This window comes from Saccopteryx bilineata, chromosome 8, assembly GCF_036850765.1.
Source record: "Saccopteryx bilineata isolate mSacBil1 chromosome 8, mSacBil1_pri_phased_curated, whole genome shotgun sequence".
Taxonomy (NCBI): Eukaryota; Metazoa; Chordata; class Mammalia; order Chiroptera; family Emballonuridae; genus Saccopteryx; species Saccopteryx bilineata.
Window position 1 is genome coordinate 93,000,099 of NC_089497.1, and position 12,651 is coordinate 93,012,749.

The 12,651-nt window shown below is 29.5% G+C and overlaps 1 protein-coding gene across 3 annotated transcripts in view; it reads left to right on the plus strand.

The window, feature by feature from the left end:
• SI (sucrase-isomaltase) overlaps positions 1-12,651 on the plus strand; it is a 140,663-nt gene that overhangs the window by 74,093 nt on the left and 53,919 nt on the right. For all 3 annotated transcript variants that reach the window (XM_066241417.1, XM_066241420.1, XM_066241419.1), the window contains 8 exons: positions 137-340; positions 2,533-2,687; positions 4,424-4,592; positions 6,069-6,165; positions 6,263-6,375; positions 6,468-6,593; positions 8,030-8,158; positions 8,901-9,011. In XM_066241417.1, the coding sequence (XP_066097514.1) occupies positions 137-340; positions 2,533-2,687; positions 4,424-4,592; positions 6,069-6,165; positions 6,263-6,375; positions 6,468-6,593; positions 8,030-8,158; positions 8,901-9,011 (1,104 nt within the window). The remainder of the gene's footprint in view (positions 1-136; positions 341-2,532; positions 2,688-4,423; positions 4,593-6,068; positions 6,166-6,262; positions 6,376-6,467; positions 6,594-8,029; positions 8,159-8,900; positions 9,012-12,651) is intronic.

Below are 12,651 nucleotides of genomic sequence, written 5' to 3' on the forward strand. Positions count from 1 at the left end.
TACATGGATGGGATAAAAAGTTATGAGTAATTTACTTAACTTTTGCAAAGACTACACAATTATTTTATTTTCTGTGTTGAAAATAGACATTACAATGTTTATAATTTCTGTCAATAAACATATGCTCCATTTTTAGATTCTAGGATCCAAAGCACCTGAGTGTTTCTTTCCTAGAAATGACAATTCTTATTTAGTCAAGTCAACTGAGTATTCATCAATGGGTATAACAGCTGACCTCCAGCTGAATACTACAAATGTTCGAATAAAACAACCTTCTCAACCCATCTTAACTCTTCGTGTGGAGGTGAAATACCACAAAAATGACATGCTGCAGTTTAAGGTATGTTTAATATACATAATACCAATGCACAAGTCGTCTCTCAAGATGAGAAATTTTGAATACAGTAGATACTTGAGTTTTTAATGTAATATTAAGAACTACTAGTTGGATTGATGACATTTTTTCCCAAAAAGCTCATAGCTAAGAGCACAATAAATGAAATTTCTTCTTTTTCCTGACTTTGTGAATAAAACATATAGTAGAAATTCTGAAAAAAAATTATTGTTAAATGGATAAATTTGTTAAAATACACAAATATTTAAATTGTTAAATAAATTAGTTAGAATTCACAATGTTGGTAATACATTAAAATAAACAAAAAAAGAAATAAAATAGGATGTTTATTATTTTCATGATTTTTGCATAATGATATCAAGGTATATGAGACATAATTTTATTCAATAGTTATTACACTCACTAATGTTTTTTCTTAAGATCTCCACCAAATTCTATTAAAAATTATTACAAATGATAGCTTCAACAAAAGACTGGACATAAAATGTTTTACTCTATAATATCATTCACTATTTGAATAATATCTTTCATCATCTAGAAGCTGAAATAGTGGCAAATCCCATAGTGAAATCAAATGAGAACAATCAAGTAAACAATAAAAAAATTTAATAATTATAGAAGTGAGTTGATTGCTTATAAAGAATTAACTATTTAAAAGTATTGATGAATATTAAATAAGTAATAAGATATCTTAAATAAGACAAAATGTTTTGAAAGTTAACTTATTTTAGAGCTTTTACTGTTTTTAAATAATATGTATAGACATCTCAGTGGACTATTTTTTGAGACTAAATGAAAAAACCTTTATATTTATCTAAAAAAATAAACCATATAAAACAATAGTTAAGAATTATCTAAAAATAGATTAACTATATACGGCTAAAACACTACAATTGTAGTTTGAATTGCCTAACAGTTCTCATAAAAGAAATAGTATAAAAATATGTATGCATATATAACATTAAATGATATACATGTATATATAAATAAATATACATAATTTAATATAATATATAATGAAATCAAATTTAAGCCCCCCAAACTAGCTGCATATTTTTTTTGTAGCTGGCTAGTGAAGGTCTTTCAAACTGATAAAAGAGATAAATCCCATAAATAAAAATATATTTATTTTATATGTAAAAATTACACATTTCAACATTAAATAGTATAAACAATTAGAAGACAAACAAAAAATTGATAAATATCTGACACCTCTATAATAAAAGGCGAGCTCTTTCAACACATACAAACAAGAAAAATATTAAGATTTTAACAACAAATAGCAGAAGAAATAATTGGAAATAAAAATGCTAAAATGAACTGATTTTAAAAAGTTTTTTATTTACTGATTTATCAAGATAGAAAGGGAGAGAGAGAGAGAGAGACAGACAGACAGAAACATCAATTTGTTCCTGAATGTGTCCTGACCACGGATGGAACCGGTAACCTCTGTGTTCCTGTGCATTGCTCTAATCTACCAAACTAATGGTCCAGGGCTAAAATACACTTATTAAAATAAAAAGGACAAAAGATTAATTCAAAGAATGAGAAAATTAACTATTAAATAATAATATAGGAAACAGTTGATCTTAATCATTAAGAGTTACAGAACAATTTCTCTTCATTAAAATAAAACAGTATTAGAGCACATATTTTGGTGAGAATCTTTATTAGTACACTAATTCTAAAAAAAAGTTTATAAGTACATATCAAAGACTCTACAAATGTTAGTATACTTGGACCTAATATTTCACTTCTAAGAAATGTAGTGAGAAATAAAGAAATGAATAAACAGAAGTTAACATTAATATGTAGGACCATACATATGACAAAAATATTGAAACAGCTGTGTCTAGAGGGAAGTGGTAAATAATTTTGTATCTCCATATAAGAAACCATTTAGCTCAAAAGTGGATTTTAAAGGTTTCTCATATAAAAAAGTGAATCACAAAATATTTTAAAACGTAAACTGCTATAGGTAATAATCTTATCTCATTACCTATGTATGTATGTATATATATATATGTATATATGTATGTATATGTACCATGGATACAGAATTAAATATTATATAAACAAGAATTCTAAATATTCTTGTTTGAATTGTTATTTAATATGTACAATATTTCACCAAACTAGAGCAAACCATTTCAATTTTTATTATGTTTTTACCATAGATTTATGATCCACAAAATAAGAGATATGAAGTTCCAGTACCATTAAACATTCCAAGTACACCGACAAGTACTTATGAAAATAGACTTTATGATGTTGAAATTAAAGAAAACCCTTTTGGCATCCAAGTTCGCCGGAGAAGTACAAGAAGAGTTATGTAAGTGGGTGAATCATTTTATATGAACCATATTTTGATTTTAGCCCAGGAAGGAAAAAGTAAGATAATTATTTTCACACCCTTCACTGTGCTAGAGTATCATTACACTATTTATATGTAGTTGATGTTGTCATATATAACTTGACCTATTTTAACGTTTTAACTTAAACAATTAGCACATCATAAGACTATTGTTAAGAATTATATAATATTTTACTTAAACTTTAGATGGGATTGATTTTATATTAAATATAAAATATACTCTTTTTTGTGGCAGAGACAGAGAGAGGGACAGATAGGGATAGACAGATAAGAAAAATCAATTCTTCATTGTGACTCCTTAGTTGCTCATTGATTGATCTCTCATATGTGCCCTGACCAGGGTGCTACAGCAGACCCAGTGACCCCTTGCTCGAGTCAGCGACCTCGGACTCAAGCTGGTGAGCCTTGCTCAAACCAGATGAGCCCACGCTCAAGCTGATGAGCTTGGGGTCTCGAACCTGGTTCCTTCACATCCCAGCCCAATGCTATATCCACTGCGCCACCGCCTGGTCAGGCAAAATTTATTTTTCTAATCAAGTTGAGAAACCAAACTGAGACTTCTCTTGAAAGCATGATAACTGTTCACAAAATAAGTAATTGGAAATATGTTACGTAATTACTTTATTAGAACTGTTGAAATCAGAGTTTATTGGCCCTGGAATCTGAGCGAATACTATTTCTGCCAGGCATTGATTAAAGGAAATTAAGATACATGCATCTAGATATTTTTATGTCACAATAAATAAATTTAAGGAAAAAGTTATCTTTATTTTTGTGAAATTCTTTATAAACTATAATATATTAAAAGATAATTTTATGTAATTTAAAATTGCTATGTTATCCTTTAGAAGATGTTGTTCAGATGTTTTCAGGTATTATCAGAATGGATATAAATAATGAAGAAAAGTATATTAGGATATTTTTGTTACAAAGGATAACTAGCCAAGTCACTTTGTAAAAAATTCTTGGTGCAAAGGTATATGTACTGTTATTTGAGAATCATTATTCTTTAGTAAATACTTTTTTCAAAATATTATAAAAATGTAAATATGTCCCAAATTCTTTGTAATACTTGTGTTTTCTTATATTGCCAACTCTAGTTTTCTTCCTCCATCTTGTTCTTGCAAATGATTCAAAAAACAATATATTCTTTGCAACATATTTATTCTGGAATCTTTAGTAAATATTTATTTTTATAAATTCAAAAAAGAAAAATTTTGTGAATATTAATAGGAATGACTTTAAATTAAAATATCTATTATGCCTTATAATTTATTTTAATATTGATTTATTTGTATTCTCTATTTTAAAAAAAACACACTTACTACGATTATAACACTTCCTGGGAACAGGAAGATGGATGACTATCAATATTACTTCCAGATTATATATTATTTATAACTTCATATTAATTTTATTTTATTTTATTTTATTTTTAATTTTATTTTTAAAAGCAATATAATCTAAAGATAAACATATATAGCCATATTAATCTTATGATTCACTCTATTCATAATTATATTAGAATAATTATCTCTTTCTATTTGGTATCTGATTACAATAAGTTAGATAGAGAAAATATTATTAATTTTCAGCTCACACAAGTAAAAATCTTTATTGTTATTTGTGGCAGTATTTTGTAAATGTTTACAGAAATAGAAATATTTTTTTGTTTTGTTTTGTTTTGCTTTCAGTTGGGATTCTCAGTTACCTGGATTTGCTTTTAATGACCAGTTCATTCAAATATCTACTCGTCTGCCATCACACTATGTATATGGTTTTGGGGAAGTGGAACACAAAGCTTTTAAGCATGATCTAAACTGGCACACCTGGGGAATGTTCACAAGAGACCAACCCCCAGGTGTAAGTACCAATTTTTAGCTATCTCATGACACAGCTAAGACCTTGATTAGGATACCAGTCACTTCTATGTAAACTTGTACTTCAGTATTGAAACAATGAAGAAAGGGGCTGGAGTGATTTTTTGAAAAATAAACAGAAAGTCACCATTCATTTTACTGACAAAAATAGAGGGTTGAATGGATGATATTGAGTACAGTGGGAAGTGAGGCAGTGACCCAATTCCTGACTCTCTCACCTGCACTGAAAGAGCATTTCAGAGTCAGTATTGCCTACCAAACCCATGTTTACTCTAACTTTTTAAAAAATAACTGACTAGGTTTTTCTGTAATTGTTTTTTAATTCTTCTGTAATGATTTGATGCAATTTTTTTTATTATGACACCTAGCTGTAGTTGTGTATTTTTATTAGGCTGTAATGCTAGTTATATCATTAGACATGTTTTTATAAGCTCATGTCACTTTCTCCAATGTTTTAACTTATTAATTAAATATACTTTATATATATTTAATGTGCTACAAAACTAAAATTAAGTATAATTATTCTAGATAAATATTAAAAATACATTTTTATAAATATACCAACTTATTTTCATTTGTTACATGTAATGCATACTTAAAGGATATATCAAAAGTGAAATTATAAAATGTGTATACTATTGCAACCATATTTTATTAAGAGCTCAGTTTTGTTTTATTTTTTGAATCACGATAGTACAAACTTATGTTATTAAGATAGCTTTTCATTTATACCAAGTTAAAAAATATATAGTTTACCAAAATTTACTTCTTTAAAAACTTTCAGCATTAACATTGAAATTATTAGGACTATGTAACTTTTATTCTCAATATAAAAAGTTTTTCTTTCCCATGCAAATCAATTCCTGGGATTCCATGTGGGCCAAACATGTCAAGTTCTTTGGGGGTCATCTTACAAATTTTGGCAGGTCATTTCATGAACCAGAGTATAGGTTTTTCATATTCTAAAAAAAAAAAAATCTAGCTAAAAAATAAATGCTTTATAAATACAAAATATTACATACATTATTTTAAATATAAAATGTGTAAATTTAGATATTTATAATATTAATTACTTAAGATGTTGAATACTTTAATCACTTGACTCATTTTTAGGAAATTAAATGACAGAAACAAGTACAAATTTATAAAATAAATTAACAGATATAATCTGTAGAAAGAAACCAATTACTTTAATAACAATGGTTTTCTCATCAGTTATGGGGCAGCATTTGTGGATGTTACATATTTGTACATTTATATACATACTCTAAAGCCATAACAGTTCTAATAATGAAAAAATTTTAATTTCTAAGAGAAATGCATTAAATTTAATTTATGTGTGCAAGGAAAGAAAATTACATTCTTAGGCTCGATTTTATGATGAATTTAAATATTATATTAATAACATTCACGTGGTAATATTTTCTAAATATATGTTATATTTAATTTTTTATTTTAGTATAAACTTAATTCCTATGGCTTTCATCCCTATTACATGGCCCTGGAAGATGAGGACAATGCTCATGGAGTTCTCTTACTTACCAGCAATGCAATGGGTAAAACAATTCTATTTTAATTTCTCATTATTTTATGTGACTTTTTAATAAAAATGTTATACTTAGAAAAATATGTAATTATATTTTGAATTTCCAGATGTTACATTTCAGCCAACTCCTGCTCTAACTTACCGCATAATTGGAGGAATCTTAGACTTTTATATGTTTTTGGGCCCAACTCCAGAATTTGCGACACAGCAATACCATGAAGTATGATTGAATTTGTTTTTTAGAAAAAACATAAAGTTCTCTTCATAATACAAGTAATTCTCTGAGTTCACTAATAATTTTTGTTTTCAAAGGTTATTGGCCGACCTGTCATGCCTCCTTACTGGGCTTTGGGATTCCAGTTATGTCGTTATGGGTACAGAAATACTTCAGAAGTTCAGCAAGTGTATGATGATATGGTGGCTGCTCAGATCCCCTATGTATGTATATAAACTTTTAAGACAGTATTAAATATGTCATCTATAAAATCAGAATAAAATATATACTTAAACACATATACTTTTAAATTATTTTAAGTATTTGGCAATAATCAAGGCTTAGTTTTTATTAATACCTAATGGATTAGATATGAAAATTTTTAAGTGACTTATTAGATTAATAAAGGACAAATAATAATAATATTATTATTTTTTAAAATTTCTCTCTAATTCCATGCCCTGGAGTTGTACTAACAAGTCAATGTGAAGTTGCATTTCTCACATAAACTTTGGATTGCATAGTCAGACGCATTCCCCATATTTTGAATATGGGCTTAAGTGTCCACAGAATTATTGCATCAACTAATGTGACAAATTACAAGGAAGAAATTGCAAGTGAAACAGAGTGATTTTTTCCCTTGGAATGGATGATACTTGTAATACTAGAATACCAAAAGAAAGGGCTGACAGAATATCATCTTCCTTTAATGTTTTGGAAAAATAAATATTCCTAAGTATCCAGAAATAATCAGTTCTTGTGATTTTTATTTTTTGTTGATATTAAGGAATCCCAGGGAGCCACCCAATAACACATAAGCATGTAAATTGAGGGTGGTTGGGTGTATAAAAACTCATTCTAAGAAAAATGAGAAGGAACTACTTATAAGATATCGGTATATATGTAGAATTCAACATATGGTCCTGAATATAATATTATGGGTGTATGAACTATATAGTGGATGATATAGAAATATGCAAGTGGAAAAGAGAACCTTTCCAATTTTTGATAAAAATTGAAGACCATTATATTATCCACATATTTTATAACACCTAGAAAAATATTGAGCTAATTTGAATTAACATAAAATTATTAACAAATTTGTTATTTAGGCTTAAATTTCTTATGATAACACTCAAACATTAATTAGTTTAAATATATTTGTAAATAACTATTAGTAAACAATGTTTCACTTACTTTTGCTTGGACTGCTATTTCAAAAGTGACCTTGATGATAAAAGATGAAAAATATTATAATAATTAATGAATTTACTAATACTTCTTTTTCCTTCTGACAGTATTAGTATTTGAAATTATTCTATATTTGCTTTAAGTTTCCAGAAATAGAGCAACATGCTTTTAGAGCCTCATAACCCTTATACTCTTGTGTCTTTTTTCTGAGAAATACATAGTGAGATACTGATTTTAAATAATTTTAACTAAATTATTAAATGAACTATAAACAAAACAATATTTTTACCAACTTATTCTTAGAATATTTTGAATCTTCATATACTACTTTTTATTAATTCTCTTCAGGATCAAGTAAAGAGGCATTGAAACGTTCATAATACTAATACTCTCATAAGTATTATGATAAAATATGATACACTCACTCCTGTGATTCTTACCCCACTGTCATAATTCTCATATATTTTAGGATGTTCAATACACAGATATTGATTACATGGAAAGGCAACTAGACTTCACAATTGGGGAAAGATTCCAGGACCTTCCTCAGTTTGTTGACAAAATAAGAAATGAAGGAATGAGATACATTATTATTCTGGTCAGTATTTATATTTTACATTTTATTTGAGTATTATTGTCTTGGTTTTATTAAGATTTCTCTCCCAGATTGAGAAATACAAGGGGGTGTTTCAAAATTAAAATATATAACTTTGGGTTCTACTCTTAAATCTAAAACATTCTTGCATTACTACTTTGTTTTATTTACATGGGCTGTCACCAGGGTACTTTTACACTGTATATATCTTTAAAGATCTAAGACTAAAGCTAGAGTCAAAAACACATTGGTTTTCAGTAATTACGCATGCTGTAAAGTGACCTCATTTATAGAAGCTATCTCAAGGTGATGATATATATTCTATTTCTATACAATTTCCAAATCATTCTCTAGGACTGTTGCTTATATTTCCCATGTTTAAAAATTTGCCCTCAACTTACTGATTTAGTGAGTAGAATGTTTTATCAATATCTCATAAGAAGCAAGCTACACAACCAGAAATCACACTAGAAATATAAAAGCAAAATAAAAAAAACTGTTGTATTCTTGCTTGAAACCAAAGCTAGTATATTTTCAATGTTCTAATTTTTTTTATTCTAAAAAATTTAGAAGAAAATGTAGCTAGAACAGTAAAGTTTATACCATCAGTCCATTTCTCAGTCCATGTGTCCGAGAGCACAATGTACTGACAAAGCAGTAATGGAAAATTACAGTGTTTCATAACTACTCCATAGGCTATAGTTTTATTCCATAGTAACCTGGTTTGTGTTTCATTTCATTTTAGGATCCAGCAATTTCAGGAAATGAAACTAAGCCTTATCCTGCATTTGACAGAGGACAGGAGAAAGATGTTTTTGTCAAATGGCCTAATACTAATGATATTTGTTGGGCAAAGGTACTGACTTGACCTTAAAATGAGATATGTATAAAATGCTATTTCATTCAAAGTTTTTATTGAATTAAAAAACTGTTAAAATATATTAAGAGAAAGATATATAAGGGATGTAATGATTTAATAAGTAATAAAAATAATAATTAGTGACAGAAAAAGAATTGATATAAGTTGTATGTCTAAATACTATTTGTTTCTTCTTTAATTTGTCTTTTGTTGTGTTTGTTGGTACCTTGTGTTTTATTGTAAAACTACCATTGATAACATGGTGACTCATTATTCTATATTGAAAGAGTCATTTAAATGGATGTGCTCCTCTTAAAAACCTATTAACAAAATAAAAAATGTTTTTAAGAGTTACACTTAGACTGATGTGGAGCAGTGGATAGAGCATTGGACTGGGACGCAGAGGACCCAGGTTTGAAACCTGTAGGTCTCCGGCTTGAGTGCTGGCTCATCCGCTCATCCGGTTTGAGCACAGCTCACCAGCTTGAGCCCAAGGTCGCTGGCTTGAGCAAGGGGTCACTCAGTCTGCTGTAGCCCCCGGTCAAGGAACATACGAGAAAGCAATCAATGAGCAACTAACTTGCCACTACAAAGAATTGATATTTTTCATCTCTTTCTTTTTGTCTGTCCCTCTCTCTGTCTCTCTATCATAAAAAAGGACTATACTTATATTCTTGACTTGAGTATGGTATATAACTCATTGTGTTACTTCATTAACACATTTTGGAAAATATTCTGATTTGGTTTATATATAAAAGAGAAAAAAAATTCACTAGTCTGTATTGAATGACAGAAAAATAATTTAATGCACTGTGGGATTTGTATTGGCTATTGGATCAGAAATAGGTCATTAGTGATAAAAGTGGTAAATTCAAAATGACCCATAGATTAGTTTATAGTATTGTATTAATATTAACTTTTTGGTTTTGATAATTATACAGGAATTATAAATTTTGTTTGTTAACATTAGGAAAGCAAGGTGAAAGGAATAGAAAAAAGTCTAGATATATTTTTTGCAGCATTTTTTAAGTCTGAAATAATTTTTAGAAATAAAACAAAAAAAACCTCATGATAAACTTAGTGGAAAAACTTATTTTAAGAAACATGTATAATTCCATTCCTCAGTTCACATTGAAGGAGCTATTGGGAAGGGGGCCAAGGGAGATGTTGAGGGGAATACGGGGGAGGGGGAATGCAATCGGGGCAACACTAGAATCGGTGTAAACACAATAAATTAAATAAAATAATAAAAGAAACATGTAAGTATAGAGTATGACATATCGACCATATAAAGGAATTTTTTTTCCTATTTTCCTATACATTTTCTTAGATTTCTAACCTTGGAACCTTTCCCACAGTACTCACTGTCAAAAATAAATATTTTGTAGGTAACTGGTCTTTGGGGAATTAGTTACATTTTTTATATTAGAATTCCTAATTTCTAAAACATAGAAGTAAATTTACAGATTTCAGTTTGATTGAATTTGGGCCAGATTTTATATGTTTTTGTTTGAGGTGGAGAAAAACATTGGTAAAGGGATCAGGGATCGAAGTGGTTGTTTAAGAGGAGAGAAGAAGAGAAAAGGATTTTACTACCTGCGAAAACAAGAAGATACTTGCCTCAGCAAGGCATCATCCACTGAGATCTTCAATTTATTTCAAATGAACATATATTTATGGTTTTTATATTTTAATCCTGAAATAATTCTAGAAACAGTCTTAATATACTACATTAAATTAAAGGGTTTTTTTGTTTTATTTTTTTAATTAATTTTTATTAATGGTAATGGGATGACATTAATATATCAGGGTACATATATTTAAAGAAAACATGTGTAGGTTATTTTGTCATTAAATTATGTTGCATAACCCTCGCCCAAAGTCAGATTGTCCTCCGCCACCCTCCATCTAGTTCTCTGTGCCCCTCCCCCTCCCCCTAACTCTCTTCCTCCCTCCCTCCCATGTCTTCCCTCCCCTCACCCCTGGTAACCACCACACTCTTGTCCATGTCTCTTAGTCTCATTTTTATATTCCACCAATGTATGGAATCATGTAGTTCTTCTTTTTTTCTGATTTACTTATTTCACTCCGTATAATGTTATCAAGATCCCACCATTTTGCTGTAAATGATCTGATGTCATCATTTCTTATGGCTGAGTAGTATTCCATAGTGTATATGTGCCACATCTTCTTTATCCAGTCTTCTATTGAAGGGCTTTTTGGTTGTTTCCATGTCTTGGCCACTGTGAACAGTGCTGCAATGAACATGGGGCTACATGTGTCTTTACGTATCAATGTTTCTGAGGTTTTGGGGTATATACCCAGTAGAGGGATTGCTGGGTCATAAGGTAGTTCTATTTGCAGTTTTTTGAGGAACCACCATACTTTCCTCCATAATGGTTGTACTACTTTACAGTCCCACCAACAGTGGATGAAAGTTCCCTTTTCTCCGCAGCCTCTCCAACATTTGCTATTACCCGTCTTGTTGATAATAGCTAATCTAACAGGGGTGAGGTGGTATCTCATTGTAGTTTTGATTTGCATTTCTCTAATAACTAATGAAGCTGAGCATCTTTTCATATATCTGTTCGCCATTTGTATTTCTTCCTGGGAGAAGTGTCTGTTCATGTCCTTTTCCCATTTTTTTATTGGATTGTTTGTTTGTTTGTTGTTGAGTTTTATGAGTTCTTTGTAAATTTTGGATATTAGGCCCTTATCTGAGCTGTTGTTTGAAAATATCATTTCCCATTTAGTTGGCTGTCTGTTTATTTTTATATCAGTTTCTCTTGCTGAGCAAAAACTTTTAATTCTGATGTAGTCCCATTCATTTATCTTTGCCTTCACTTCTCTTGCCATTGGAGTCAAGTTCATAAAATGTTCTTTAAAACCCAGGTCCATGAGTTTAGTACCTATGTCTTCTTCTATGTACCTTATTGTTTCAGGTCTTATATTTAGGTCTTTGATCCATTTTGAATTAATTTTAGTACACGAGGACAGGCTGTAGTCGAGTTTCATTCTTTTGCATGTGGCTTTCCAGTTTTCCCAACACCATTTGTTGAAGAGGCTTTCTTTTCTCCATTGTGTGTTGTTGGCCCCTTTATCAAAGATTATTTGACCATATATATGTGGTTTTATTTCTGGGCTTTCTATTCTGTTCCATTGGTCTGAGTGTCTATTTTTCTGCCAATACCATGCTGTTTTGATTATCGTGGCCCTATAATATAGTTTAAAGTCAGGTATTGTAATGCCCCCAGCTTCATTCTTTTTCCTTAGGATTGTTTTGGCTATTCGGGGTTTCTTATAGTTCCATATAAATCTGATGATTTTTTGTTCCATTTCTTTAAAAATTCTCATAGGAATTTTGATGGGAATTGCATTAAATTTATATATTGCTTTGGGTAATATGGCCATTTTGATTATATTTATTCTTCCTATCCAAGAACAAGGAATATTTTTCCATCTCATTGTGTCTTTTTCTATTTCTCTTAATAATGCCTTGTAGTTTTTGTTATATAGGTCATTTACATTCTTTGTTATCTTTATTCCTAGGTATTTTATTTTTTTGTTGCAATCGTGAAGGGGATTATTTTTTTGAGTTCGTTTTCTAATATTTCATTGTTGGCATATAGAAAGGCTA